The sequence below is a fragment of the Penicillium cinerascens genome, assembly GCF_028974065.1.
Source record: "Penicillium cinerascens strain IBT 15544 chromosome Unknown contig_9_segment0_segment0, whole genome shotgun sequence".
In the NCBI taxonomy this organism is placed as follows: domain Eukaryota; kingdom Fungi; phylum Ascomycota; class Eurotiomycetes; order Eurotiales; family Aspergillaceae; genus Penicillium; species Penicillium cinerascens.
In genome coordinates, this window is record NW_026695296.1 from 1,195,830 (window position 1) to 1,219,370 (window position 23,541).

General features: G+C 52.7%; 8 protein-coding genes across 8 annotated transcripts; 3 read left to right on the forward strand and 5 right to left on the reverse strand.

Annotated features, from left to right (window-relative positions):
- Window positions 1–2,565: 2,565 nt before the first annotated feature.
- N7498_007302 (uncharacterized protein) lies at window positions 2,566–5,265 on the forward strand (the record flags this gene model as incomplete). Its single annotated transcript, XM_058454364.1, has 2 exons — window positions 2,566–2,586; window positions 2,857–5,265. The coding sequence occupies 2 exons, from the start codon at window positions 2,566–2,568 to the stop codon at window positions 5,263–5,265; spliced, it is 2,430 nt and encodes an 809-aa protein (XP_058306613.1).
- Window positions 5,266–6,162: 897 nt separating this feature from the next.
- N7498_007303 (potassium channel family protein) lies at window positions 6,163–8,275 on the reverse strand (the record flags this gene model as incomplete). Its single annotated transcript, XM_058454365.1, has 3 exons — window positions 6,163–7,906; window positions 7,958–8,055; window positions 8,111–8,275. The coding sequence occupies 3 exons, from the start codon at window positions 8,273–8,275 to the stop codon at window positions 6,163–6,165; spliced, it is 2,007 nt and encodes a 668-aa protein (XP_058306614.1).
- A 616-nt stretch (window positions 8,276–8,891) lies between these two features.
- On the reverse strand, window positions 8,892–10,861 carry N7498_007304 (putative pH signal transduction protein PalI; the record flags this gene model as incomplete). Its single annotated transcript, XM_058454366.1, has 4 exons — window positions 8,892–9,034; window positions 9,092–9,294; window positions 9,346–10,609; window positions 10,672–10,861. 4 exons carry the CDS (start codon window positions 10,859–10,861, stop codon window positions 9,030–9,032), a joined length of 1,662 nt encoding a protein of 553 aa, XP_058306615.1. The 3' UTR covers window positions 8,892–9,029.
- Window positions 10,862–14,022: 3,161 nt separating this feature from the next.
- On the forward strand, window positions 14,023–16,569 carry N7498_007305 (DUF3433 domain-containing protein; the record flags this gene model as incomplete). The annotated part of the gene is made up of 2 exons (XM_058454367.1): window positions 14,023–14,074; window positions 14,138–16,569. 2 exons carry the CDS (start codon window positions 14,023–14,025, stop codon window positions 16,567–16,569), a joined length of 2,484 nt encoding a protein of 827 aa, XP_058306616.1.
- A 567-nt stretch (window positions 16,570–17,136) lies between these two features.
- N7498_007306 (uncharacterized protein) lies at window positions 17,137–17,567 on the reverse strand (the record flags this gene model as incomplete). The annotated part of the gene is made up of 2 exons (XM_058454368.1): window positions 17,137–17,202; window positions 17,256–17,567. 2 exons carry the CDS (start codon window positions 17,565–17,567, stop codon window positions 17,137–17,139), a joined length of 378 nt encoding a protein of 125 aa, XP_058306617.1.
- Window positions 17,568–18,257: 690 nt separating this feature from the next.
- N7498_007307 (uncharacterized protein) lies at window positions 18,258–19,578 on the reverse strand (the record flags this gene model as incomplete). The annotated part of the gene is made up of 3 exons (XM_058454369.1): window positions 18,258–18,998; window positions 19,053–19,202; window positions 19,264–19,578. The coding sequence occupies 3 exons, from the start codon at window positions 19,576–19,578 to the stop codon at window positions 18,258–18,260; spliced, it is 1,206 nt and encodes a 401-aa protein (XP_058306618.1).
- An 828-nt stretch (window positions 19,579–20,406) lies between these two features.
- Window positions 20,407–21,009, forward strand: N7498_007308 (uncharacterized protein; the record flags this gene model as incomplete). Its single annotated transcript, XM_058454370.1, has 1 exon — window positions 20,407–21,009. The coding sequence occupies one exon, from the start codon at window positions 20,407–20,409 to the stop codon at window positions 21,007–21,009; it is 603 nt and encodes a 200-aa protein (XP_058306619.1).
- A 276-nt stretch (window positions 21,010–21,285) lies between these two features.
- N7498_007309 (putative G-patch domain protein) lies at window positions 21,286–23,183 on the reverse strand (the record flags this gene model as incomplete). Its single annotated transcript, XM_058454371.1, has 3 exons — window positions 21,286–22,916; window positions 22,975–23,050; window positions 23,145–23,183. The coding sequence occupies 3 exons, from the start codon at window positions 23,181–23,183 to the stop codon at window positions 21,286–21,288; spliced, it is 1,746 nt and encodes a 581-aa protein (XP_058306620.1).
- Between the last annotated feature and the right edge of the window lie 358 nt (window positions 23,184–23,541).

The window sequence follows — 23,541 nt, forward strand, 5'->3', positions numbered from 1 at the left end:
CCTGGGAACCGCGCAACGGCGCAAGCCTCACGGCGACTACCGTTTCATCTACCGAATTCTATTTCCCCAGCGCATCTACGTCATGCTTTTTCGTGTGTTTTTTGCGGCTGGTTCGAGTACTTCGCTGTGGCGTGGCGCTCTCGACTAGGTACTTTGTGCATCAAATCGATGTTCACATTGCGTGGCTAGTTTAGCTGTAGATCTCGACTAGGCCCGCCAAACCGGAACTGCGTCTGGGTCACTAGCGGGATCATAACTTTCTTCGGGCGTCCAGGTACTTGGGCCCGGGGCCAAAGTACAGTTGCCAAGCCGAGGACTCGTACGGAGTACACGCGCGACTAATCACACATCAAATCCGCCATCGCGCGATCATTGGCGCGGGCATGACCATTCGATCGGGCCAATCGACTTTTGCGATACGCTGACCTTCTCACGGCTCGACACCGTTGGCCACTCTCGAAACCCCTTCAACAAGATTATCTGACACCACTCAATCTACAGTACGACCTGAAACCGAGTCTAGATCACTTGCACGGTTGACTCGACAACTCGAGTCCCCACATTCCAATGAAAAGTCAGTCCTGCATTGCATCCCGCTACGCAGACGGACCTCCCCGCCGCCGCGGCCTGCATAGACGTATATATATCTACGGCCTGCGTCCCGGCCCCTGATCGACGAGCTCTCGATATCTTCCGGATGCGCCGAGTGCATTTGGTAGTATCGGGGTGCACCCGCACCCTCGCTTTCCTCGATCACATTCTTCGGGCGCGGAGTATTGCAGTAATAGCATGTAGAGATTGCAAAGATTTGATATGATATTCCATCTTCCAAGGACCCAGCCAAGGGACGGACTACCCTGCGATTCAAGGGTTCAATTGCGAATTGCAAATCTCCTTCACCATCACCCTCGCAGGGAGATCTAATTTCCAGGAGTTGGGCCCTTCACGATAGCTAAGACCCGACAAAACCCAATCGCACGATGCGCGGGCCCAAGCCTCGGGAAGTCGAATGGGATCCCCGAGTATCGTGTCTTGGACGTTGGATGCATGATTGGCCTGGGCCCAACCCGCGACCCGACACGGTGGAAAGGAGATACTGAAACACATCTCACACAGAGCACTCGGCTCCCGGGGATCTCGAATGTCCTGCGTCCTGCAGCCTGCAAGGCCTGCTTGAAACCTACCTGGATATTGGGACCTTCCTCTCCTTTGATCGATCGCCGGAAAAAGGCCCGCTGCGTCCGCGATGCACCGGCACCTCTTCCCCTGAGCCTATTCAGCTAGTCTTGGTAAATTTTCCGATCCCTTTGCTGCCCTTGCATCTCCCGTGGAAAGGGTCTGGACCGAACGGTCGCGCGTTGTTTACTGCTGGGTGTCGCGTTGTTTTTGTTGTGAGGATGCCCGGGTGAGTTTGGAGATTGATTAAGGTCAGGGGACTGTGAGGGGGTCTCATGTTCGCGGTATCCTAGGGATGCATCAACAGAGGTGCTGGAGCTGGAGCTGGCTGGAGTTCGGGCCAGAACAAGTGGGACGTCATCGTTGTGGGGTGCGGAGCCGTTCGTCAGAGCGTCAGAGTTCCGGAGCTGTCAGATCACGCTCAGGGGTGAGTCGGCGATAGAGAAGTGATACCCGGTCCTCGGGTAGATAGGTATGTAGCTTCCTAAGCAGACGAGGTTGTGCTTCATCGGGTCGGGACCCCTGGAGTGGAGGTTAATATCCTTGTGTGGGGAAAGCAGTTCGTTGAGTAAAGAACCAAGGGAACCGCTGGATCGGATCCAAGTTCGCGAACAGGCTCGTGTTTTCCCAGGTCCGCCAATACAACCCTCCCGTGCACCCTGGGAGACCTTGATGATTCAATGGCCCACCCAGTGGAGAGCTGTATAGTGCCACAATAATATATAGCCCGCGCTATCGGTGCCCGACAGCCTGCCAACGCATCGGTTTGCCTCGATTCCAGGGTTTCCCGTCTTTGTAGGGTACAGCCAGTACGCCAAGTACAGTAGCTGTATTTCTCGCCTCGTCTCTACCGTGGCTCTCAACATGGAGCTTTACTATTCACGTCTCTCACTGGCACGGTGGATCGTGGATCGTGGATCGTAGCCCTGGACTGTACCGGATTCACCTGCCTCCCTGATGTCTCCCACTTTGTATTTTCACCTATCACGATTCTCCCTGAGACTTGAAGCCAGCTCCGATCGCTCTCTGTACCACCGATTCAGGCCACCTGGAGGTACTTATTGAAGCCGTGCTTCTTCGCCGGCCCATTGCGAGACACGCTACGTTCCGAACCAAGGTGACCTGAAGTACCTGAAGGGTCGGGAAGACAGTATAGTATCCATTGGAGATTAAGTGCTGCTTTGATTGCCTCGCTCCGGTCTCAGGCTGCAACAGAAGCGTTGCGACAGCCTGGAGCGTTGGGCATTCGGCCGTCATTCGCCGGGAATTGCCCGTCTGGGGCTTCCATTCCACGGCCTCAACCCGAACCCGCTCTGGCCATTTCTCTTCTCTCTTCTCTGCAAAGATTTCATTCCGACCTGACGGTGCATTCGAGCGTTGGTGCTGTTCATGATCCGCGAGACACGTTTGGTGCGCTGCAGCAGCCGCTGCGGCGACCCCAGCCATCTCAATTAATCCAGCCACCACGTCCTCCTTCCCTACGCTTCCACCTTTCCTTCAATTCTACAGTCCTCACTTTGGTTTCTCTTTTTCTGGGGTTGAAACAAAACTTCATTTACCGCCTCCCCGGTTATTGACTACAATTCCTGATCGACCTCTGCGATCGCGATCCGAAGCTTAGTGCCAGCTTCAGTGACGCAACACCTCACATTGTCGGCCAGTCCTCCTTCGTCTGACCAGCACTTGCCAGAGGTGTCTCGCCATACTCGCAGAGCGTCTTACGAAGTCCACGACGTTTACGACCCATCAACGCTTACGACCTTTACGCCGCAACGCCAGCAGCACTCTGTACCTCGTCCTTCTTCCTCCCATTCAGCCGATAATCGTCCCTCTTCAACCGCGGACTCTCATCGACCGCTGCGCAGAGCTCGCCGAACCTCAGAAGCCGGTCAATTCCCTCAACGTCGAACTGTCTCGCTAGACGTTTCAAGTGGACGGCCTCCGCGATCCCAGCCGGCGCATTCGATCCCGGTTCTCATCAACCCCGATCCCCGGAACGGCATTGAGACACTCCTTCCGGCTCTTTCAGAAGCCCAAACTGACGAGAACGGTTCGACCGTCGACGATCCTTACCAGCTCCTCGATAGCTCGTATTGGCCGTGGAGAAACACCGGAGTCTCGTCGCGCACGGCATCTGCGATTCTCTTTGCGCTCGAGGAAGGCATCCGTCGGCCGTTTCCATTTACTACAGATTGGGACGAAGCGAATGCTTCTATGTCAGATATGGTAGGCGTTGCTGGTCCCGCTGGCCCCTCTGGCAATGGCCGCGTTCAGAACGGTAACCCGCGGGCACCGCAAGGCCCTTCACAACCGCCCAGTGGTGTGCGAACTCCGACAGATATTATGAGACAGCGTCGGGACCGAGAGGCTCGTCGCAAAGCGGAAAAAGAAGCTCGCGATAGAGAGCAGGAAGAACTGGAGAGGCAACAATTGGAACAAGAGCAGCAAGCACAGGCTCAAGCACAGGCTCAAGCACAGGCTCAAGCACAGGCTCAAGCTCAAGCTCAAGCTCAACAGTATGCTGCTCGCGTTGCCGCCGACCCTGCTCCTCAGCGCCGAGTGCGGCCTCAGCGGGCTCCTAGGGGACCCGAAGTGCCTTCCGAGGCTCGCGCTGTTACGGCGCCTGGGGTTGCGCCAACATTCGCTACAACCGCGGGTCCTGCACCGGCTGGAGGTCAATATCAGGCTCCCTCCGGCGGTATAGACATGAGCCAGCAGCGGCCACCTCAATCATCAAGCCAGCAGAACATGGGTGCTGCACCACAGCATGCCCGCTCACAGAGTGCGGCGGCAGGGCCCGGCGTCACGTCGGGGACGACTGGGTTCACTAAGCCCTCACAAGCTCCCCCGACCAGCCAGACTGGTGGTTCTCAGACCTTGCAACAGCCACGACGTGCTGCCTTCCCGCATGCCTTTGAACGCTGGGAAACCCTATCTTCGCATTGGGAAGGTCTGACCAGTTACTGGATCCGGAAACTCGAGCAACACAATGACGACCTGGAAAAAGATCCCCTCAGCCAGCAGCTGGCTCGACAGATCACAGACCTGTCTGCAGCCGGTGCAAACCTCTTCCACGCGGTTGTCGAACTACAGCGCCTCCGCGCATCATCCGAGCGCAAGTTCCAGCGCTGGTTCTTCGACACTCGCTCTGAACAAGAACGAGCTAAGGAAGTGCAAGCAGACCTGGAGCGTCAGCTCAAGACGGAGCGACAGGGCCGCGCCGACGCATTCGCAGCTGCACAAGCCGCTGAAAAGGACAAGACCCGAGCCGAAGAGTTGCTTCGCGAAATGAAACGCGAACTCAATATCTCCAAGGAAGAAGCACGTCGCGCATGGGAGGAACTCGGTCGTCGCGAACAAGAGGAGCGAGACCGAACCACCTCCCTTCGAAATGGAGAACCCACCCTCGTGGGCGGAGTCCAAGTCGTGCCCATGATCCAAGGCGTCCCCAGCCGGCACAACACACGTCCACCCACTCGCGATGGTCCATACCCCGGCGGACCAACCGCGACATCAATGGGCACAGACTTCCAAAGCAAACCCGCCGAGCCGCAATACTACGACGAAGCTACGCCGATGTCCCCAACGGGGTCCGACCCCTTTATCGAGACCCAAAAGAACCACCCATCCGACCCAAGCAAAGCACCCTACCCGAGCCAAAGGTACGAGCACGACCCCAATGCTCCATACCCAGGGCCACCAACCTCTGAGCCCGATCTCCACTCCTACGTTGGCAGCTCCGAAGCCGAAGAGGAGTATGTCCGCCACCCCGGCGACTCTCAACGCCCCTTCTCCTACGGCGGGCCCCCTTCCGAGGGTAGCGAGGAGTACGAAGAATCCCCCGTCGACGACCGACACTTTGTGACCGACGGCGCCTACTCCGCCGCTACGAGCTCCGCGCCCACGCACGCGCCCCAACCACCGACTACCGCCGACTACACCGGTTCCGGATGGGGCGCTGGAACAGGCTGGGAAGCCGTCACCCCGCGACACCGCCATCCCACACGGCTGAGCGATGTCCTCGAAGAGGATGAGCCGAGTCGAACAAGTCCCAGCCGTGCTAGCCAGGCGAGTCGCAGTATTCTGTGATTCCAGTCTGGTTCAGAGTTTTCGAAGTGTTCCCTTCTGCTGAGTTGTACCTTGGTGCTTTCCAGTTGAGGCCTTGAATATTGAGGAGGTTGACGTGCAGTACATAGAGAAGAGAGTGCTGGTTTTCTCGCATCTGGCTCGAGCGTGATTTGTGATTTTCAATTTGATTACTTACTCCGATGGATTCGATTCCGATTCTGGGGACCGGGTCTGCATTTGTCTGCATATCTTTTTCTCTTTCTCCATCTCTTATCCGTTGTTCTAAGCGTTTTCTTGCGTTTATTTCCTTGCTTTTTGCTTTTTAGTTTTCAATGGGCAGAATCTTAATTGCCGACCTGCTCTTCTCTTGTAGATATTTTTTAAAGGCTTAGGGAGATCTTTATGGCCAGTTTGAACACCCTAGTGGGCTATTTTGAAGTCACATTTTAACTAGGGTCGATTTTCAGCGTATTAATTGCCCCAGGTGTGTCAGACGATACCGTGCATCTTCTGGTACCGGATTACTTTACATCCATCTCATTCGTGCTTGCTCGCTCTACTTCTTTCCGCATTTTCGATATTTTAGCGGCAAGCCACAACTGAAACCATCTAATAAAATGTTCTGGTTGTTCTGATTAACATTCTCGCATGTGTGTGATATGCACCGTACGTATCAGAAAAGATCGTGCAAGGCTCGTTGCGGATATATACAATCAGCCGCCGAGCCCACGATATATCATCACGCCGCAACATATAGTTGGTAAATACCATCTTCACAAGGGACAATTTCAATAAAAGCGTTACCAATTACTCAGTGCAAATTTCGTGACAACCATGAATTGATCATGTGCATCCAGGACGCCCAGGGGCCTCAAGCCCAAAATAAAGGATACAATCACCCTAAGGCCCAGATTACCTCTATGAATCTCTCGGAGTCCCATGCCCAGAAGACCGATCCTCATCCTCATCCACATGCATTTGAATCTCATCAACAGCACCGCCACTCGCCTCAGGTGAATGGTAACTCTGACTCGCTCTCCTTAACTCCCGATCCAGCGAGTCAGTCAACGCCCCCAGAAACCACTGAACCTCACCGTTCTCCCCAAGCAAGGGGTTTTTAAAATCAATCCAGCTCCAATCACGGATCGTGCGCTGTACGTCATCTTCACTCTCAGCATCCCCCTTCTTCTCCGGATCAGTAGGCTTATCTTTCCCCGAGATCAGAGCTAGATAGTATTCCCACTCGAGGTAGTCGAATTGCTTGGCGGGGTTGCTCATGGCGAGTTCTGTCATTTTACGAATCTCCCGGAAGAGGAGGTAGTGGTAATGGTGGATGTTCTCGGCTGCGGTGTCGCCGCGTTTGCGGGCTGACTCTTCTCGTTTGTGCTCCTCTGCTTCCATCGTGTTTCGATAGGTGGCATTTCCTGGGTCGGCCTGCTCGCCTTTTCCTTGTAGGATGTCTTGGGTAGTGTCTGATTCGCCCGTGGTCTCCTGGAGCCATCTGTCTGTCCAGGAGAAGTGGCAAATGGCTTCGAGGCGGTCGTGGAATGGTTCGTCGCCGGGCAAGATGGTGAGTTCGCCGAGGAAGATGGTCAGATCGCGGAGGAAGCGGATGATTGTATCGCCGATGTTGGAGATGAGGATTGTGATTGATGGGACGGCTAGGAGGGACCAGAAGACGAAGAATGCTTTGCCTAGGTTGCTTACTGGGTAGACGTCGCCGTATCCGATGGTAAGTAGGGATGTATAGGCGAAGTAGAGGGCTTGAAAGTATGACCAATGGTCATATGACTCTGAGCGCCAGAATACCACCGCGCCGATCAACCACAATGCCATCCAGGTGGTTAGAGATATTGCGAGAGAGATCCACTTGTGCTGCACTGCGGCGAGCTGTCGGACACGCCGCATGGTGATGAACTCTCGCTTTTGTCGTTCGCGGTCGCTTCGCTGGGTGTCTGGGTCATTTCTTGCCAGCGACGGGACCAGTCCCGGAAAATGGTTATTTTCCGAGTAAGCTTCTTTGATAAGAAAGCGGCGAGTTCGAGCAGTCAGGATAGCTGACATCTTTTGGCGACCGTGCTCCAGCATCAGAGTCCGAATGGACGAGATAATGAGACCCAGAACGACAATGCCTCCAACTGCATATGGGAACAGCAAGCCGCGTCCAAGGTGAGTTACAGGAGCAAAGTTGCCAATGCCAATGGTGAGTAGCGTGTAGTCAGCCCAGTAGACAGCATCCAAAAACTTCCAACCTTCTATCGTGGCGTAAGCGGCGGAGCCTCCCAGAAGATAGATGAAGAAAACGATGGTCTGTAGCATCAATGTCCGCTGACTCGTGGTCAGCTTGAACCCTCGGCTGTAGTGGCCCTTGGCGGCCCCCCAAGCCGTGACGACCATCATGGACGCGATGATGAAGTACAGCCCAGCTGCAAAGGTACCGTAGAAGTAGCCTTGTGAATAAATCCGCCCATCATTTTCCGTGTTATACATCAGCACACCGAACGGGATTAGGATGCCGATCAAGAGGGCCGATGAGATATACCACCCGGCAATGATAATCGGTTGCGCGATCTCGAAACGGATGCGTCGCGCCATGGTTAGCGACAGGGCCAAGTTGGCGACGAGTGCGAAAAACAGCGAGACGGCATTGATTGCGACGGCCCTGGAAGCTGGTTAGAGTGGCTCACGCTCGAGGTCAAGTTTTGATGCGTACCACTTTGGATCAGTGATGTCCTTCCCCCCCGGCGTCATCCGCCAGGTTTGCGCTAACGAGCAGATATTGAATGCACTTGCCATGGGCCCAAATGTTCCCTAACCAGATGTCAGCTTCTTGCATTCGAACCACAGATTCCAGGACTGTTCATACCGCTGCCAGCGGATACGCAGTACTTGCCAGCCACCATCGCGCGGCATGAGGATGCTGAGCATCAAGGTCTGACTTTTGTTTATTTCCTGCAGACCCTTGACCCGAGTCGTCATCCAGGGCACCCGCCTCGTCAGCTATAGCATCGTCCAGACCGGGGTCATTCATGGCTGCGACACTAGTATTCGGGGGATAAAGACATTCGGACTGGGGCTGCTTGGCAGGGGATGTCAACTAGGTTTAAGTGCAACATCGTTGAATGAAGGTGCGACAGGTGGAGAAACCACGCGGTGAAACGGAACGTAGTGGCGTAGACCAAATCAAGCTTTATGGCATGCGAAGCCGTCATGATCTACAATCCGCGACACGGAAGGGTGCGTCATATCACGTGATCTAGTATAGATCCACGGATCGCGATATGTTCCAAGTAGATACGAGATGAAGATCTTCATAGAAAAGAAAATATGTATTTCGGGTATGATGTAAATATAGTTCACAGACCAAAAGGCCGACAGAGAAGGAAAAAAGATGACGGAAAAACGCAGGTGTTTTTGAATCCCGGATAAGAAGAAAAGGAGCCATAGGACCATTTGATCGGTGGTCGGTCTCTGTACATCGCACCAACACATTGCTATACATTCGAGTGCTGAATAGGAACGCGAGAGGAAGAGCCAGCCTCTGCCATTTCGTGACCCAGTTCGTGAAGGATGCGAAAGACCAGGCAAAAGCCCGATGATGCGAGAAGAAAAGAAAACCCTGGGAATCAAAGGCGCCCAAACTCCACCCCGCATTGCCATGATGTCGAGGCGAAAAATCAGAAGTCGTCCAAAGGTAGTCAGGGAATAAGAATGGGGTATCGCAAGTAGGTGAAAATCGATTGGATCATGTCGAGAGTAACATGATCACTTAGAAAGGTGGTTCATCAAACTGCAATGTTGTGAGCGAGATCATCATAGGTGAATTGCTATGCTGGTTGAGACATACAATGAGCCCCTCCAGGGGTCAGGGCTGAGGGCACAGGGTTGTTGTTCTGTGGTGAGGGGCGACGAGCGAATCGAGGATCCACGTCTTCGTAGTAGGCCGTGGGCTGCGCATTGCCTGCGTGTACGGGCGATGGTGACGGGCGTGGTGAGAGTGTACGGTGGTCATCGTTCGTACCCCATCCAGCTCGCGCAGGAACGTAAGAACTGAAACCCATGTTAGTGAGGTAATCATAGACATGAATCGAATAAACTTACTCGTTCTGACTGTACTGGCTAGAGGGACTCTCAAGAGGGGCTAATTGACCGTCGGTCATTGCATGGGGCTGAGAGGTGGTCGTTGCCATCGAGTCGTGACCCTCGTAATGCCGCGGCTGGGGTTGCATCTCAATTGCCTGGCCCACAGATTCGGGCGACACTGCCATTCCAATGGGGCCTGGAGAGGGCTCGCGCCGATGCGCGGCAGGAGCAGCCCCATAGGTATCGAAAGGCGCGGCTCCGTAGGCATCATCCATGGGCGGACCGTAGGGCTCATAGCTGCGATTTGGACTAGGCGCATAGCCCATTCCGCCGCGGGGTGCTCCACGTCCGGGCATCATGCCTCCACGGCCACCCCTAGGAGGCGGTCCCATATACCCACCTCTGCCAGGAGGCCCACGGGGTGGACCCATGTAGGGACCACCACGTCCATACCCGCCCCGAGGAGGATAACCTCCTCGGCCGCGCGGGCCGAACCCAGGCGGAGGGCCACCTCGGCGAGAACCCATACTACCGTCCGAATACTGCTGGCGCAATCGCGGATCGGAAGGATTGCGCATAACTCCAGGACCGTACGGACCGGATGGCGGTAAGCCGGCTTCCTCCTGCGGGCGGTACGGGGTCCCACGTCGGCTGGGGTATTGGGCATCCGGCGGCGGAGGAATATCGTTCATGGCAGTAGCGGTTGTGGTATTGAGCGGGGTACGGTCATCGTCGCTGTCACGAGTATTGCTGCGGAAACTGGCGAAAGTAGGACCCGACTCGGAGATGGGAGAGCCGGATACCATAGCTTCCTTGGTCTCCGTGGGGACCGGGACAGCGCCGCTACCCATAGCCGCAGTCGCCGCATTTTGGCGATTGTAGTAGTTCTCGCCACTCATCTCCGCGTTTTCGGCGATGCGGCGCTTCCGGGCCTTTCGGCTCACCAGAGTCCGTCGCATGGCGCAAGTCACCACCCCGCAGGAAACGAGAATGATGGTCGCCGCCAGCACAATCCAGCCACCCCATTGTAAATGCGGCACGAAAAGCAAGATATCGACCAGGAAGGCAAGCAGGGTCACCAGGAGGGTTGGCAAGAGCAGAATGAGGAGAGCCAGGAGGTAGCGCGGCGAATGGGACGGGCCATGGAAGTGGGCCGCGGCGGCCAGACACAGGCAAACGAGGGTGAGGAAGGCTGCGACGGGGTGTATGATCAAGATCGACGATAGCGACTTGCGTGTACCGGAAGGCAGATTGAACTCATCGCCGGTACTATTTATATCCTCTGGAGGGGAGGCTTAGCCACATTGACAACAGGCAGAAACAAAAAGGGAGGGGCGGACTGACTGCTAGTGTATCCGACATGGATATTGGTACATGCGTTGCCTTGGCAGTAACCAAAGACACCGTAGTCAACATTCGCGTATGTTGCAAGAGGGATTCCCTTGATGATGGGCGTCGACAGGCAGGAGATTAACAACAGCGCAAAGGCGACCAGCAGTAGGATGGTGAGGGGAGTCGCGGGCTTGAGTAACATTGCGACGGGGAAGGCGACAGCTTGCGCGCCCTCAGGGACCTTGTCTCAAGCCAGGAAGAAAACGAGCGAGTCCCAGACTTGCAAACACGGCGCAGAAGTAGTAATGGTTTCGATTTAAGCCAGCATTGGCAGGGTCATTGCAGGTCTCCTGAGACCGTTGCGAAGGGAGGAGGGTTGGTGGATTGGGGGGTGAAGAGAGTGCGAAGTAGAGTAAATGAGGGGAAGTGAGAGAGGAATGAAAGAGAGACAAGAAGCGATAAGCCTTGCGGAGGCGAAGGAGGAGAGGGGAAACCATGGATCTGGGAGTGTACCGGGTCGTAGCCTTAGGCATCTCTCGTCACGTCCTCTCTGCTTTCAAGGTGTTCCACTGTACTTCTTACACGTTACTGCTCAACTACTGTTTGTTTATCTGTCACTTGTTACCTGATACCTGTTCACTCTACAATCAGGGTCGTACTCCGACTACGTTGAACTAAAAGGAGCACAGATCCCCCGGGCGCAGCAGGGACCAGCCTTCTCATTCGCCGTGTCCATGGGTCGCCGAGCCGGTCCGGAACAAAGAGACGCAGTGCGTGTTTTCTCCGGGCCTCTGGGTCTAAGATCTCTCGAGACAATCAATCTGGGCGACGTTTCAAGTCCATAAACTCCACATTTCGTTGTGAGCGGTTGTTCCTGGCAAAATCGTCTCAAGCGTCGAATGGGACGGTCGAGAAGACTTTTGCTGATGGTACCAGCCTGGATTCATCCGCGGGCCCAGCCATCGCCTCGACCCACCTGCGCTTTGAAGTTAAATCGGCGTTTTCGTCGGATTTGGCAAGCCCCAAAGTTGCGCCAAAGGGACTTGATTTTTCCATGGGTTTTCCATGATGTGCAATTCTGGAATCTATGGGATTCACAGGAGCTTCATCCCAGACTCCACATATCTGAAGCAGGATTTGGGTGTATTCTCCAACTCCCAATTCCGTCGAGCCCACACTAACGCACAGCCCGTCAGACAGTTGGGGAAAGCAATGTCTGGGCCGCACTTTAAGCCGTCGGCGGCCCGCTAACCGCGTTTTAAATGAAACATATCGCCGTCTAATGAGAGGAGCTAGCCCCATTTTGAATAGCTACCTGCTAGCTCCGAGCACACATAAGATGCATGGCCTATGGAGCTAGCAAGCGATGTATTAGCGACCAGTCGGCTAATTCAGCTCTCCCTCTCCAGTCATACGTCTCCGTGCACGTAAGCCAGGTGCATAGACTTGCTAGGCGACCTGAATTAAGCTTATGCCCGCGCCCACACGATCACACAGAACACGAATAGATACTGGATATCTTTGTTTGATCTCATGCCTGGATCAGTTGACCATCCCCAGGTCTGCACCTAAACACCAAGGACGGGAAGATGCACGCCACTCCGGTTGCGGGTCTCACAGACAACGGAATTGTTGTAAACTCGAAAATTTTGACATCATAAAAGCATCTATGACCTGTTTGGAATGGTGCGCCCGGGTTCTACTACAGGGAATTCAGGGATTCGTCGTCACACATGATATCAAGTGCTCTTCCGCTGGAAGCCAAAACATAGAGCCGTGGAGAAGGTCGGATTTGGCACGTTATACAAAACCTGTGTTACCCATTTCTGCCGTTGCAATGGTGACGCGACTTACATAAAGCAATAGCCATCCTCTTTGGAACCATGACAGATTCTGGCCCCCGATGATCTTTGAGAACTAAAGACCGCCAACGAAATTCGACACGAAGACTGATACTCGACTTGTCAACGGCTTTTGGACACACTTCGGAGCCACTAATACGAGTATGCGCTGTCTCTCGCGATTATGGCCCTGGTCGATTCGAAAGAAGTCCCATAACGAAGCAGACAACTCCATGCTGCCCGAGAGAAAAACCCAACTGCAGCCATGTCCAACGACACTGAGAAGGGAACATCCATCGCACAGATGCGAGTCAAATTTACATGAGCGCTACGTGACATTTGGGATTGGTGGCGCGGGGAATACACACAAGTCCTGCTTTCTTCCCCCGCCACGCCTTCACGTCTCTAACTCGACCAGTAAAGCAGAATCATATCGAGTAATGGACGAACCATATCGACACTTGCACGTTAACATCTCGGGCGCTGGAATTGAGCGCCAGTGGTAAACTGGGATAGGAATGAAATATAGGGAGGAACCTTGCCCCAGCCATTTGAACTGCAAAGCAATACGATTCGATGAAACGTAAAATCTCCATCTTCAGCTTTATGTAATTACCACTGGAGATTCAGAGTACATTGGCCCGGCGAATTGAGGCACAGCCCTACCAGGTCTCCCTTAGCATCCCACAGCATCCCACAGCCGTATTGTTTCGGTCATGTCAACCTCAGGTTTTCATTTTCTGATGGGGATGAACACCCGATTAAATAATTTTCAGCCTCACGTTTTCACCACCCAGTTGGGCGGTCGGGCTGGTTCCCAGCCACGTTATATACCAGCAAGGGAGAGAAAACAATATCCACTGTCCCACCACTCGATGCATCTGAAAGTTGGGAAGCCAGTCAACTATCAGGTTTCGCCCTGCTTCTGATCACCATCTAGGACAGCAATTATTGTTTTGGGTGGGTAGTATCGGGATTCCTTTTGTTGTGGAGTTTTTATTGTTACACGCTGCGCCAAAGCGGGAGCACGTTTGTGCTGGAGTAAAATTTCAAAAAGACTACCGAGTTATTTTTTTTTCTCAATCTGGAGCAATCCGAGAATGTAAGTGCAAAGAAAAAAGAAAATAGACAGCAAAATGACCTCCGCGATCTGTGTTGTAGATCCAAAGTGTAGAGCCAAGCTTCGGGCCGCCCGACGTGGGGGCGTCGGGCCGTCTACAACTCTATTGACAAACGTCAGGCTGCCCCATGCTTTCTGATTCGAGAATATTTATTGTGATTTATCGAATAGATTGTCTGAGTCGACAACCCCCCAATGTCTTAGCTCGCCCTATTGGCTGGGTGACTGTAAGCCTGCGCGGTGTGGCTGGGGGAGGCTGGGAAGGTGGCCGACAGCGCAATGAGAGCCAGCCAAAAGCCCACCGAGCTGCGTTTTTGTCCTCCACAAATTCCAATTGACTCGTTAAGCTCTTGAGGAATGCTTCTCAATTAATCCTACCGTGGAATCATTGCCCACAATACCATGTCGAACCAGGACTCTCCTATGCGAAACTTCAGTCTACGGAACGTCAATAGTACGTATGAACGAATCAACTTCTTTTACGATGAATGAAACATTATCTGACTTTCCCTCATAGCGAGCAAACCTCAAGTCTTCCGAACGGACTCACGGCAATCTATTGCCGCGTCGGACGATTATTATTCTTTCTCGGATCGAGCGTCGCCAGGGTCATCAAGTCCCGAGAGCCGTGTAACGGCAATGCGCTTCACGACGCCAGATGAACGGTCGCAGGCATCACCAACCTCTTCACACCGAAGACAGCTTGCCAGGGGCCCTTCAATGATGGAACGTTATCAAGCATCCCCTAGGGACCTCGGGTCTCCACGCCCAGGTACCTCGAGTACAGTCCGGTTCCGCGAAGACCGAGTAACTCGAATCAGTCCCAAATCCGACGAAACGATTCGACAAGTTCCCCCCAGCCGCGAATATGCTGGCACAGCACCAACGCCGGGGCTAGATGATTCGCCCTATGTTCGGTTCGCAATTGATCAGCTCACTGCGGATGAACATGTCGGGGCCCAACGAACGGATTCAGTTTCCACGAACAATGACTACCCCGGCGATCGTCTTGTGTGGGATGAGAGTTTGGGATATTTTACTCGCGCTCGAACTCCAATTCGACACATGGAGCTGCCACCCAGACCCAAGTACAAGTCGCCGTCACCGCAAGCACTTCCCCAGAGACCCGATTCGATCGATCCCGAGTCATTCGTTGCTGTCGATGCGCCAGAGCAAAGCCTCCTGTATCCTCCACTCAACTACCGGCCTGTTATGCTGCGGCCTTGGGCTCTGGGTGGTGTAATTACTTGCTGCCTGCTTATGATCGCTGGAATCGCATTTTGCAATGTCTGGTCCCATCGCCACCAAGGAATCTGGGATTATAGAGGTCAGGGTGATTCTCGGTATTTTGTGATGGAATTCCTTCCGCAAATACTCGCTGCGCCGATAGTGATTCTGAACTTTATGGTGCAGGCTGCAGTATATCGAACTGCGCCATTTGCCATTATGGCTGCTGAGCGCCAAATCGGTTATGTCTTGCAGGGGCTGCCCATTCTCCCACGCAACTTTGTTTCCCCTGATCTTTCGCATTTCCGGTACGGCGAGGCTCTCTTTGGCTTCTCTATGTTTACCATCTGGCTGTCAAACTTCTTCTCTATCCCACTGCTGAGCTGCCTATTTCAGGCGAAGTATTATGAGATTGACGGCGAAGGAGTATGGAGGTGGGCATCGGTACAATCAGTGGGATGGACTCTGGTAGCCTCATACGGTCTCTTGGCTATTGGGCTGATTGGAATTCTCCTTCGATACGTCTTCCGATGGACTGGCCTGATGTGGGACCCCGTTTCCCTGGCAGATCTGATCTCCATCATCCAGCGGTCCAACATCCTCCACGACTACGAACACTCCGAAACCGTTCCAAAAGTTCGGGAATCCTTGGACCCTCGGATTCTCCGCCTAGGCTACTGGAAGCTGTCAATGAAGCCTGATATATTCTACGGCATCGGAGAAGTAGATGCCCCCATTCGCACGCCTTCCCTTCACCAGACCGAAAAGGGCAAAGGGAAGCAACCCCATGGCCTCGCCAGGGTCTGTTTTGACCTCGAGCATGCAGGCGCTTTCGCTAACGATCCATTCGACCACCATCTCTACTCGCCATTCACCCGATACCGCTGGACACCATGGTTCCTCCGCAAGGTCGCTGTCATCACCTGGATCATCATTGTATTCGCCCTTTTCATCGCCTTCGTGACCGTCAGCTTTGTCCACAACGCCGTCGAAAGAGGCTTCCCTCCCAAGCTTCCAACTCTCCCTTCAACCGGCGCCTTCTCCTCATCGAACTTCCTCTACAGCTTCATCCCCGCCCTAATCGGCAACGTCCTCTTTCTCGCCCTGCAACCAATTGACATCTACTTCCGCGCTCTCCAACCCTTCGTCGAACTCTCCTCTCCCAACGGCGCCTGCGCTGAAAAGAGCATCCTCCTCTCCTACCCATCGTCCGCCCCAGTTCAAGTCACCCTTCAAGCCCTGATCAACGGCCACTACAAAGTCGCCTGGATCTCCTTCATGAGCTTTATCTCAATCGCCATTCCAATCCTAGCCGGTGGAGTCTTCATCGCCCTCTGGTACCCCTCCACCTCCGACGTCCGCATCTCCGCCTTCATGCCCGCCTTCTACGCACTGATCGCTTTCTGCGGTCTCTACGCCGTATCCTTCCTAGCCACCTGGCCAGGTCGACGACGTTACCTCCCTCATGATATCAGCACGCTCGCCGACCTGATGAGCTATTTCTACCAGACTCCTCTCCTAGCGGATAAACTCCTCCGGGAACCACGCAGTAAGACAGACCTCGTCACTCGCCTGATTGTCGCTCCGCCCTCTGAGCGTCTCCTGCCCAAGTACGGCTTCGGGATCTACGTTGGCCGTGACGGCAAGGAACACCTTGGCATTGATCGCTTCCATCGACCTGGCCGCACGGATATGTTGATTACGACGGGGACAATGAAATGATCTCGTCCCTGATTATGATTTGCGTCGTTTTATGAGCATATGATTTGTATTTTTTTTCTTTGCATTTCCTTTTGCATTCGATTTGACCCGGCTGTGATAGAAGGGAAAAGATCGACTGTTCATTGTTTTGAGTTCTGGGTGTTTCTATATCGCATTCTCGGCGTGATTGCATGCGTGTTTACTGTATTATTTTTCTGTCTCGGATTATTAGCGATGGATTGGAGTAATACCTAGATCACTCTACGTACCGTGGATTGGCCACCAATTAGTTTCAGGTTTAGAATAAGGGGCAATTGGGCTGCTATAATGAACGCATATTTCGAATATTATTTTTACTATTTTAAAGATGGCTTCAAGGTCGTGCATGTGGAACAGAAATTCTTATCCTGGTCTGGAGTAATTAAAAGCCTGACAGGACTTTTGTAAGCAGCCTGACTATGGCAGTGGATTCCGTAGGTCCAACCGATTTGCATCTAGCGCATGAAAATCTATTCTCTTTTCCTGATGTAGCTCTTTTAACCTTGGAATCTCTCTTTTTTCACCGGTGTATCCAAATAAGCATCCTATCTAAACATACCACTCGTAATAATAAGAGTATGCCTGGCGCAGTTCACCTTCCTCGTAATCTTGGGCCTAGGTCACTGTTAGCGAATATCAATACTACACACGTTTTACTCAGAACTTACTAAAGCTTTGACGAAATAGTCCATCATTTCATTTTCTTCTTCAATCCAGGTTTTCTGCCTTGGCGTAAGACTCTCAGAGAACGTTTGGGCAGAATCGAAATCAATCCAAAGGACCCTGCTCTGATCCCTGGAGATCATCATATTCCTTGGCTTAGGATCGCCATGAAGAACCCCCGTAAGATGGATATCGTCGAGTATAAGACGAAGTTCATGCAGATATTGCGGTGAGAAGTTGGAAAGGTCTATTGGCTGCACGTGTGGGACATATTCAATGAGAACCGCATTTGGAGGCAGCTTGTCACCAAGGAACATGTGTAGGTCAGGCCAGAGACTCTATATTTGGGAACAGTATAGATATATAAGGTAAGAAAGATGAGCTGTTCTGATAGCCATCTATACTCCTAACACGCCATCCTCTCGCCAAAATGGCAAACCAGGTTAGCCTCATGGCTTATTTACAATACGGGTTCCAACGTCTCCCAGTCATCAACCAGGGGCAGTCACCGCAGAATACACGGAACGACCGCTATGGGGCAGCGGACATTAATGCCGTCGGCCACTGGGCGTCGTTCAACCTTGCTTCTATCCAACGACAATTTGGCAGAGTTTTGGCTGGAAGCCACGCCTGTCCTTATTGTTTTTCTGGTCGAAATTTCACCCTACTATCATTTCCATTGTGGCCCCCAGTGACTTTATTTTTTCCGGTTATCTGTCTTTATCACTGTCGTTACGCTCTACATTTTCTCTTTTGTAAGGATTAAGTGGACCTATTGTTGTGTTTGAATTATGTCTTTGATTATTGAAGCATTTTACTTTAGCAATGCTTCGAATGGCGAGCTTGGATATCAATCGTAGTTCAAATGACGCTAGCTATAAGTTGAGGCCTCAATAACTTGAAATATGACTCCTCTTCACAATGTAAAATGAAAAATAGAATTGAAATAATAGATACAAAATTTGTTGGAAAATAAAGCACTTCACCCAGCGAGAAGCCATTCACAGCTAAAAGTAGACATTCAAAACTCGGTTTATCTGCCCGTCAACCCACTTCTGCTGATCCACCGGCAACCCCAAATCCGAATTCTGAAGATTTTTCAAAAACGCAAAAAGAAAGTAAGCCCCCATCAACGGCGCCGCCTGTTTATGGCTCAGGGTAACAGGCCTCGTTTCAGCAAAAGGATACTGCACCAGCCCACACTTCATGCGCACAGACTTCATCTGACTCCCCAAGAAGAAAGGCACAGAGGCACACGTATCTTCCGCCAGTTTGTGAATCGTGGCAGTCACAGATTCAGTTCTCCAACCGTCGGGATCCTGCGCAGGCAACACACGCAGACAGCTGAGCTTGATGGTCTGCAGGAGGATTCGGCAGTCTCGGTAGTTGTTCCATGTAGCTGCGATCCACATGTCGGAGTAGCAGTCGCAGCGATTGCGGTAGATGCCGGCGTTGCGGACGGATTGGGGGATTAGACTTGCGGCGACTGGGACCCAGTATTGTGGAATTTGGTAGGACCATGAGACTAAGTTGTTGTCGATGACTGTTGCTCTGTTGAGGATTGTTGTTGCGTAAGGAGCGGGGTCGGATTGGGCCATCATTTCTTCCCATGCGTGACGTAGATTTACAAGTTGGGAAGCGGTTGATAGGAACAGGAGTTCAGGTGAGGATGGGACGCTTGGTTGTGATAGAGGCCATACCTTAGGTGTTGGAACCATTGGGTTGCTTAGACCTCGTGTTGTTTTAAGCTATGTAATGGTTAGTTGAACGTAGGAACTGAGACACGAAAAGATGGGACATACGATCTGGGTCTCCACGCCCCTGATTATTATAGAGGATGTGGAGGATGTGGAGGATGGTAAGCTCTTAGCTCTTCTACTATTGATGAGAGCAATGGCGCCTCGCAGATGAGCCTTCAGGGGGAGCTCCCATTCTTTTATTGCAACAAATTCCTTGATATCGGGTCAGTCTTTATCAGAGGATAAAAAAGGGATCTCATAGGATGAGACTCACCTCATAAGTTCCCAATAGCAGAATAGACAGGAGCAGACTATCCAATCCGCTATCCTCGTTACTCTGCAAAGCATCCCGGATCTTCGGTAAAGCCCTGGTGAAGTATTGTTCTGATGTACGGAGTAGAGATTCCTGGCCCGTCCATGCGGCGACGGAAAAGAAAGCAACGGCCAATGTACTGATGTGAAGATGAGAGCCGGCCTCAGCATTAGAATAGAGGGATGGCAATATCTCCATGAAGCCGTCGCGGATGTTGGGATCTCTTGGCAGATAAAGATAAGAGTTAAAGAACAATGGGACCACCCAATCCTCCATTGGTTGATAGAGGTCTGCTGGGCCTAGAGGTGGAGGCCAGGAGCCAAGCGGTCGTGTGGATGTGGCAAGCGAAAGTGACATTGAAGACGCAATTCTTGAGGTGTTGCTAGTCTTGCTTGAAAGTGACTGGTCACTCACAACGGGCAACGGTCTGGCTGTCTTTGTAAATGATGATGTTTGATCCCGCAGCATTATATCAAATGGATCCGGATAACCCGGACAGCACCGACCTGTCCGAGTGCATGCCCGACAATTAGGACGTGTTTCATCGCACTTCAGGAGTCAGTCTTTTGGACTCGCGGTGGGGATTGCAGTGCATACCTTGATATGCCGCTGCCGGCAGTTGCGACAACCTGTGCTCGGCTTACCACCGTAGACCATTATATCGCAAATGACTCAATTTGTACGCTTGTAAGTCAAATATGTGAAACGTCGTGCGGTTCAACTGATAGCAGTCGCTTTCATTCTCGTGTGTTCAGGCATGATCCTTGCTGCCACAGGAAACTCTCGGCCCTGAAAAGCACCACAGATGATGAGCAGGAAGAATTTTCCACATTTGCTTCTAGATTCTCGATAGTATCAATGATCACGCGAGGGGGAGAGTGTGCAATCATGGTAAGCCGGTGTCACGTGCGCGAGATCTGCATTCTCCGCCTCCGCAGATTCGCCGTGACATCTCAACTCTCAACAACATCATCTTAGCCCCTCTTTCCGGAAAGGGATTTTCTGGGCATCTCTGTTTCATTGCTGTTCGTTCCATTTTCATCCGAATCGATTCACATTACCGCATCGCAATTCCACAGCCCTATACCCACCGAATCGCAAACAATGTTGTCCTTCTTCGGCTGGGGCTCCAGCTCCAAATTCGAACCCAATGCCCCGAGCCCTCAAGAAACCACTGCCTCAAATCAAAGCCAATCCCCATCATCGCCAGCCTCCTCCACATCCGCGCCGTCCCAACCATCAACACAATCAGCCCAACAAACAACACCCAAAGACTACACCGGCTTGAAGCTCTTCATCGGCGGCATCGCCTTCTCCACATTCTCGGTGTTTATCACCCGCAGGGCAAGCATTCGGAAACGCATCGCATGCATCCCACCCTTCTACACAAGCTCGCTCTTCCACCAACCGAACGCGAACGGAGCGATGGAGGCGTTCGAGGCACTCAACCTTGCGACGATCAATGTGCTGTCATTTGGAATGTTAACTATTGGCGCAAGCATGTACGCATTGGACGTTAATGGGATTGAAGATATGCGGAAGATTATGAGGGGTGGACTTGAGGGTGCCGCTCAGGGGAAGTCGGATGAGGAGCTTGAGAACGACGTTCAAGAGTGGGTAGCTAGTGTGCTTGGAAATCGATTCGAGAAGCAGTTGGAGAAGGAGCGGGCGAAGAAGAGGGATGCTCCGAACGATAAGGAGACTTGAGGGGCTGGTGAAGACTTTGCGAGGTCTACGGTTGATGTATGGATACACTCTGCTCTTTGTTTGATACCACTGTAAACTATGCATTCCTGATATACCTATCCGAGCATGTTTGCTGGCGCTGCCGGCTACAATATCACAATGAAGATGGATGGAACATTTATGGATGGCATGGATACTATCGAGGTAGTCCCATTGTAAGTTCGTATTTCGGGATATCATCATTGTACGGAGTTAAGGTTTCTATCCCAGCTTCACCCGGATATGCGTGATCGATCACTAGCTCAGCCTGTCGTACCGCTGGCGAGCGTTCGCCTTGGTCTTCTCCAGGAACTCCTCGTACCGACCACGTGTGTTGCGGCCCGCCTCTTCAACTGCATCGCCAATCTTGCTCCCCTGCGCGCCTAGCCCAACACCTTGGGCATAGACCTCGGTAGCAATGGGAGCCGTAACACCTGTACCTTGAGCACCCAAGCCGGAACCCTCCGACCAACCCATCTTGCTGAGCAACGAAGCACCCTTGGATGTGCTTTGGACGGGCGCCTCTTCTTCTTTCTTCGGCGGTGCTGCTTTCGGCGGGGCAGCGGTTTTGCTTGGCCCGAATGCTCGTCGTCGCTCTCGAGCCCGATCCCGATATTCAGCCGTTGGCGGGACTATTCCGTGCTTGATCAATTTGGCCATGCCACGGTTTCGTGCCTCCTCGTTCTGCAAGTTATCTCGGTGAAGCTCGCTGAGTCGCTCGTGCCGGTGGACATTGGCGGTACTCTTGAACAGGCGCATACACAGATAGCAGCAGTTACGGTTGACATCTGCATAAGACTGGGTAGGCGGGGCGTTTGGATCGAGAGCCGAGTCGCCCTGTTGGGCGTCCATAGGATTGCCATCGCTATCCTTAGGAATTCCATGAAGTTCTGCATGCCGGTTACTCCAGAACTGCAGATGAGCAGGCACGGCCGTCTTCTTTGCAGCCGCAGTAGGAGCGGCTTCGGCCTTTCTCTTCTTGGCTTTCTCTGTATCTTTGGAGCCCTTGGCTTGGCCTTCCTGTTGGTCCTTCTGGACATCATCGTCGCCCGAAGACACCGTGAGTTCGGTCACATACCCTTCGTCGTCCCAATACATGAGCTTCACAGCAGGGTTATTCAATGGGCTGAAAGTGAAGCGCTCAGTGTGTGAGTTGGGGTTCATGACCGGTACAAACACGCCTGCGTGGATGTAGCTGACCATGACAGGCTTGGAGGAGATGGTGAACTTGACAAAGGAGTTCAGTCGCTGAATGGCAGCCTGGGCGTCCATCACGTTAGCGAACTCGGCAAACCCGTAGTGCCAGCTCTCATTGGTCTTTCGGTCTCGGACAAGCAAGACGCGGCGAATGGAGCCCTCTCGAGCTCCCAAATTCGAATCGCCAGTTGTTGATGCCACTTTTCCACCCTTCTTTGAATTGTTTGATGTATTGTCGTTATTGCTCGAAGTAGGTCGGTAGAGCTTGGCAGCACCCCTCGCGAACAGCTCCTCTGTCACAGAAGAGTCCAGTCCTCGGAAAAGTAGGAATTGAGATGGCTGGTTCTCAGGCGCCGCATCATTGTCACCGTTGTTGACCATCTTCGGGATCGGAACACCAGGGGGACCGACAGGAGCCATTGCCATTTCTGGCCGGGGAGCGTTGCAGCGGAAACACTTGGGACGAGTCGCAAAATTGACAACCGCACACATGCGACAGGTCCAGTCACCCTCTGCTTTTGCCCGAGCTCGGTCCTCTCGCTCACGGCTGTATGCGATGCGGACTTTGGTGGCTCGATCGTCGTTGCCGGCAGTTGGGCCATAGAAGTAAATGTATGGGTAGTTCCATTCAAGGAAGTCGCGTGATTCTTCAATAGATGCGAACCGAAGGAAGCCCAGCCCTCGAGATACCTCTGGCAAAGAGAGATTAATGATTTGAACCCTCACGCTATACAATATGCTTCCACTCACTTGTTTGTCTATCCCGAATCACCCGAATGTCTTCAAGCCCGCCAATATGATACGCATCTCGAAGCTCTGATGAAACCTATGATACAGAGAACACAAGTCAGCCTATTATATCCGGGCCGATATGGGTCACAGCTCCCAGATCCCGTCCCCGTATTATGGATAAGACTTACGTCATCTTCAGTCATGTCTTGCGGTATTCCATCCATCATGACTTCTCGACTCTCTTGACCGAAACGGGACCTGCCTGGCCGGGGACTGCGGCTTCGACTAAAGCTCCGACTGTGACTGTTTCCAGGAGACCGATATCCCTCATGATCGCGGTCCCTGTACGACTGTCGGCCTCGTCGCGGAGGGGATCGTGACGTTCGAACGCGATACTCATCTCGGTCTCGACTTCTGTACTGGGGATCTCGGTCCCTGGAGTACGCACGCCTGCGGTCTACAGGCTGTCGTTGAGGCGAGCGCGGAAGGCCTTCATATGCACAACACCAAAGAACATCAGCCACGAGTCAAATGTTTAATGAAAGAAGTTGTCTTTCAACAGGCGTGTCCATGGCTCATGCGCCA